The sequence below is a fragment of the Lycium ferocissimum genome, chromosome 6 (assembly GCF_029784015.1).
Source record: "Lycium ferocissimum isolate CSIRO_LF1 chromosome 6, AGI_CSIRO_Lferr_CH_V1, whole genome shotgun sequence".
In the NCBI taxonomy this organism is placed as follows: Eukaryota; Viridiplantae; Streptophyta; class Magnoliopsida; order Solanales; family Solanaceae; genus Lycium; species Lycium ferocissimum.
In genome coordinates this window covers 11626963-11631672 of record NC_081347.1, presented here as the reverse complement: position 1 = coordinate 11631672, position 4710 = coordinate 11626963, and the positions used below count along the sequence as shown (strand labels likewise).

Here is a 4710-nt window from a genome sequence, read left to right as displayed (position 1 = left end):
TGTAGTTGTTGCAACAGATTATCTACTTGTTGCCACAAGTGTAGAACTTGTTGCAACAACTATAAATCTGTTGGATATCTTCTATAAACAGAACCAGATAAATACCAGGACAAGAACAAAAATACCATCTATTGGATATCTTTTTCTAAACCCTGAACCATACCAGGACAACAACAGAAAAATCATCTATTTCACTATAAACACACTAAAACAACCTGAATTTTATCCAAACTTTTCCTAAACCCCCCAAAAAAAAATCAAAAATTCTTTTCAATATTCTTTTTTGAGCGGGGGAGGGGTGGCAAAAAAAAAAAAAAAAAAAAACTCAAACTAAAACTAAAAATTTTCAAAACATTTTTTTTGGAAGGGGGGGGGGGGTGCAAAAAAAAACAAAAACTTTTCAAAACTTTTTTAAAAAGCAATTTGGGAAGGGAGGGGGGGGGGTAGTGAGGGGTGGGAGGAGGAGGAGGGGCTAAGTGAAAAAATTTTGATAAATTTTTTTTTGGGGGGCGGGGGGAGGGATGGGAAGAGGAGTGGAGGTAAGTAAAAAAAATCAAAACTTTTTAAAAAAAAAAAAAAAATTGGGGGGGTGGGGTAGTGAGGGGGTGGGAGGAGGAGGGGGGTGGGAAGGAGGAGTGAAGAACGGTAAAAAATCAAAACTTTTTTAAAAAAATTTTGGGGGGGGGGGGTGGGGGGAGGGTTGCGAAGGAGGAGGTGAAAAAATAAAAATAAAAATCGAAATTTTTTTTTCATTTTTTTTTTTTTTGGAGAGTGGGGGGTGGGGGAAGGGTTGGGAGGAGGAGAGGGTAAAAAAAATGGAAAATCAAAAGAAAAAAATTGGCCGGGAGGTGGGGGGCGGGGTCTGGGCAGGGGTGGAGTCAAGTGTTAAAAATAAAACTTGAATGCGAAGTGTTAAAAATAAAGTTGAGGGTCAAAGTGTCAAAATGAAAACTTTTGGGCAACTTCAAAAACCCCTTAATCACTAATAGAAAATTATCACTTCCACCTAATAATTAAAACTTGAGTCACCTCTCCTAAAATAAAAAACTAAAGAGTCACCAATAATTAAATGCCCCTACTTACTTAGTGGTTTGTGTTTTATGACTGTTTGAACTGTTTCATTTTCTCCATATCTAAATTTCTTTTGGTCTCATTTCATTAGTACTCTACTCTAAATTTTACTATAAAACCTTTTGGTTTTCATTGTTCCTATTTAATTACGCTGAGTTTGAAGCTCATTTCCTTTTCCCATTAAAACCATTTGATTATCTTTCTTTTACTCAATTTTATCACAAAAGATGTGATACTGTACACTCAGTTTATAGCTGGAACAATACGAAGGCCTGAGCTATACTTGACCAAGTCAACACATGCCAGTTAGGGAGACTTTTCATTAATTAACAGAACAGTAAAGATACTTGAGATATTGATGTTTCTTTTGATAGGGTAAATTTCATTCCAACTTTGAATTTATCCTACAAAAATTATTTTTCTATTTTGAATCATAGAAAAGTCATTCAACACACGTGTCATTTTTCTATTTCCTTTAAAATAAAAGCATCCAGCTTTGACCAAATTAACTAAAAAGACTTGTCCCGCTAACAATGACATTAACAGGACACAATATGGACAAAATCATTTGTATTATTTTCTCAAAATTGATAGGAGTGGACTGAATAATTTCCAAGTCTCCTATGTAACGCTTCTTTTACTTAATTGCCATACATTGACTTGTCCTATAGTAGCCCAAGTACTTGGATGCTTCCAAGTTCCAGTTATAAACTGAATGTATAACATATTAACATCACAAATTTTGTGATAAACCAGAGAAAAATAAAGAGAAGAAAAGCTAAAATCTATGGCTGCTTTGCTATGGTTATTTCTCCTATCTGCATTTCATGCAGTAGCACTAGCACAACAAAGGCACTTCAATATAACTCTTGGCTCTTCGCTAACACCTACTACCAATTCATCATGGTTTTCACCTTCCAGGCGCTTTGCCTTTGGTTTTTATGAACAAAGCAATGGCTATGCTGTTGGAATCTCCATCATCGGTATGCCAAAGAAGACAGCAGTGTGGACAGCAAACAGAAACAGTCCTGCTGTCCCAGGCAGCGCTGTCTTGGTCTTAACTGATGATGGAAGGCTCATTGTGCAAGTAGGAGAGAAAGCTATCTCTGTCATAAATCCCTCTCAAGCCATTGCGTCGGCTTCCATGCTGGACACTGGCAACTTTGTGCTCTATAATTCAGATCACAATATCATATGGCAAAGTTTTGACAATCCAACAAACACCCTTTTACCTGGTCAGCATATGTCAGCTGGACAAGAGCTGTTCTCGAGTGCCTCGAAAGCAGATGACTCATTCGGGATTTTCCGTCTCAAAATGCAACATGATGGGAACCTTGTTCAGTACCCTGTCCATACATCAGAACCAGACTCTGGCCCATATTCTTACTGGAACACAGCCACCTTTAGAGTAGGGGAAAATGTTACACTAAATCTTGATGATGACGGCCACCTCTACTTGCTCAATTCTACTATCAGTCTAAGAAATCTAACCAAAGGCTACCCTAGAAAAAGGACCATCATCTATCTGATGAAAATTGATGCTGATGGTATTCTTCGAGTTTATTCACATTCGCTGAACCAACAGAACAGCTCCGTGGTATGGTCATCACTAGATGATGGGTGTATCCCAAAAGGCCTTTGTGGGCTTAATGGTTTTTGTATCAATACAGATGATAAAGTTAACTGTTTATGTCTTCCGGGATTTGATTTTGTAATGCCAGGAAATTGGAGCGCGGGCTGTGAAAGGAATTTCACTGCAGAAACCTGCAGGTTAAAGGAGAAGACTTCCAAATACTATGCCATGAGAACAGTTGACAACACAATATGGGAAGATATTTCTTATGCTGTTTTGGTCACAACAACCAAAGAAGATTGTGAACAAGCCTGTTTACAGGATTGTAACTGTGCGGCTGCTCTGTTCAAAGATACAGAGTGTAGAAAGCAAAGGCTGCCTCTGAGGTTTGGAAGGAGAGACATGACTGAGTCTAATTTCACATTAGTCAAGGTTGGCATTAATGTGGTTGCTGAAGAAGGGCTGCCTTATCATATTGAAGAAACAAAAGGCAAAAAGCTATGGATATACATCCTAATTGCCAGCATTACATTCGCTGCTTTTGCTTTGTTGGTGTTAGGCCTTTCCGGATTCTTCATTCGCAGAAATCATGTCTGGACTTACAAGAAAATCCAGGATAATAGAAGTGTTCAGTTATGTGAGGGTGTTGCTCCACGAGCATTTTCCTATGCAGAACTAGAGCAGGCAACCGGTGGTTTCAAAGAAGACTTAGGGAGAGGAGCATTTGGAACGGTATTTAAAGGGATATTGGGAGAAGACCAGAAAGTGGTAGCTGTTAAGAGACTAGACAGAGAATTGGTAGACGGGGAAGCAGAGTTCCAAACTGAAATGAAAATCATTGGAAGGACACATCATCGAAATCTTGTCCGCCCCCTTGGTTACTCCCAAGATGGATCAAGAAGGCTTCTGGTGTATGAGTACATGAGCAATGGGTCACTCGCAGACGTACTTTTTACACCAGAAAAACAGCCAACATGGGAAGAAAGGTGTGACATCGCTCGAGATATTGCAAGAGGCCTCCTATATTTGCATGACGAGTGTGACACGCAAATCATCCATTGCGATATAAAGCCTCAGAACATACTCATGGATGATCAGTTCTGTGCCAAAATATCTGACTTTGGAATGGCCAAGCTCTTAAAGAAAGACCAAACAAGAACCTACACAGGGGTAAGAGGGACCAGAGGCTATGTTGCACCAGAATGGCACCGAAAACTGCCTGTGACAGTGAAAGCAGATGTTTACAGTTTTGGTGTTGTCCTGTTGGAATTAATCTGTCGGCGGAAGTGTGTAGATTGGAGCCTTGATGAAAATGAATCGATTCTCGAACATTGGGTTTACAGTTGCTTTGAGGCAGGAGAGCTAGGAAAACTGGTCAGGGACGAAGAGGTTGAGAGAGGACAATTCGAGAGAATGGTGAAATTAAGCATCTGGTGCATTCAAGACGAACCATCACTTCGCCCTTCAATGAAGAAAGTTTTACTGATGCTGGAAGGGACAGTAGAAATTCCAGTGCCTCCTAGTCCTACTTCTTTTCTAAGTACCATATAGTTTAAAATTTCCTCTTCCCTTTTTAGTTATTGTACTTATTTGCTTTGTTCTCTAAAAATTCTTTCCTGTGTTTTTTTCTTTTTTATTTTCAAACCCTTGAATTTACCTATCGAGGAGGTGAGAATGAAGATGATGTTTCATTTTGGTCAGATTTATGTATCCTAATATGCAAAAGAGGAGAAGAAAGTATTGGACTTCTCGAGATGTTTGCCTTTTCTAATGTAATGTTACGATGCATCATCGTTTCATCTCCTTTATTTACTGATTTGGTTGTACATAGTTTTGTCTCATGTTTATGGATTTTGAGTTCCACTGACACATTGGAACGTTTAGCCAACGGCATGGTGTATTTGGGTGGAAATCACTTTCCTGGTAAATTAATTCTTGCTTGCGGTTCAACACTTTCTGTGCATTTTATCCTCTAACCTAGATTTGTTTCTTCCTGGCAAGTGTTCAACCAAATATAATCTTCCCAACGGATCTGCTGTGTATCTGCTTAAGTTGACAGCAAAATG

At 39.0% G+C, this 4710-nt stretch overlaps 1 protein-coding gene across 1 annotated transcript; it reads left to right on the top strand.

Moving 5' to 3' along the window:
* Positions 1 to 1675: 1675 nt before the first annotated feature.
* On the top strand, positions 1676 to 4238 carry LOC132059328 (G-type lectin S-receptor-like serine/threonine-protein kinase LECRK3). Its single transcript, XM_059451913.1, has one exon. It carries the CDS (start codon positions 1859 to 1861, stop codon positions 4193 to 4195), a length of 2337 nt encoding a protein of 778 aa, XP_059307896.1. The 5' UTR covers positions 1676 to 1858; the 3' UTR covers positions 4196 to 4238.
* The last annotated feature ends 472 nt before the right edge of the window (positions 4239 to 4710 follow it).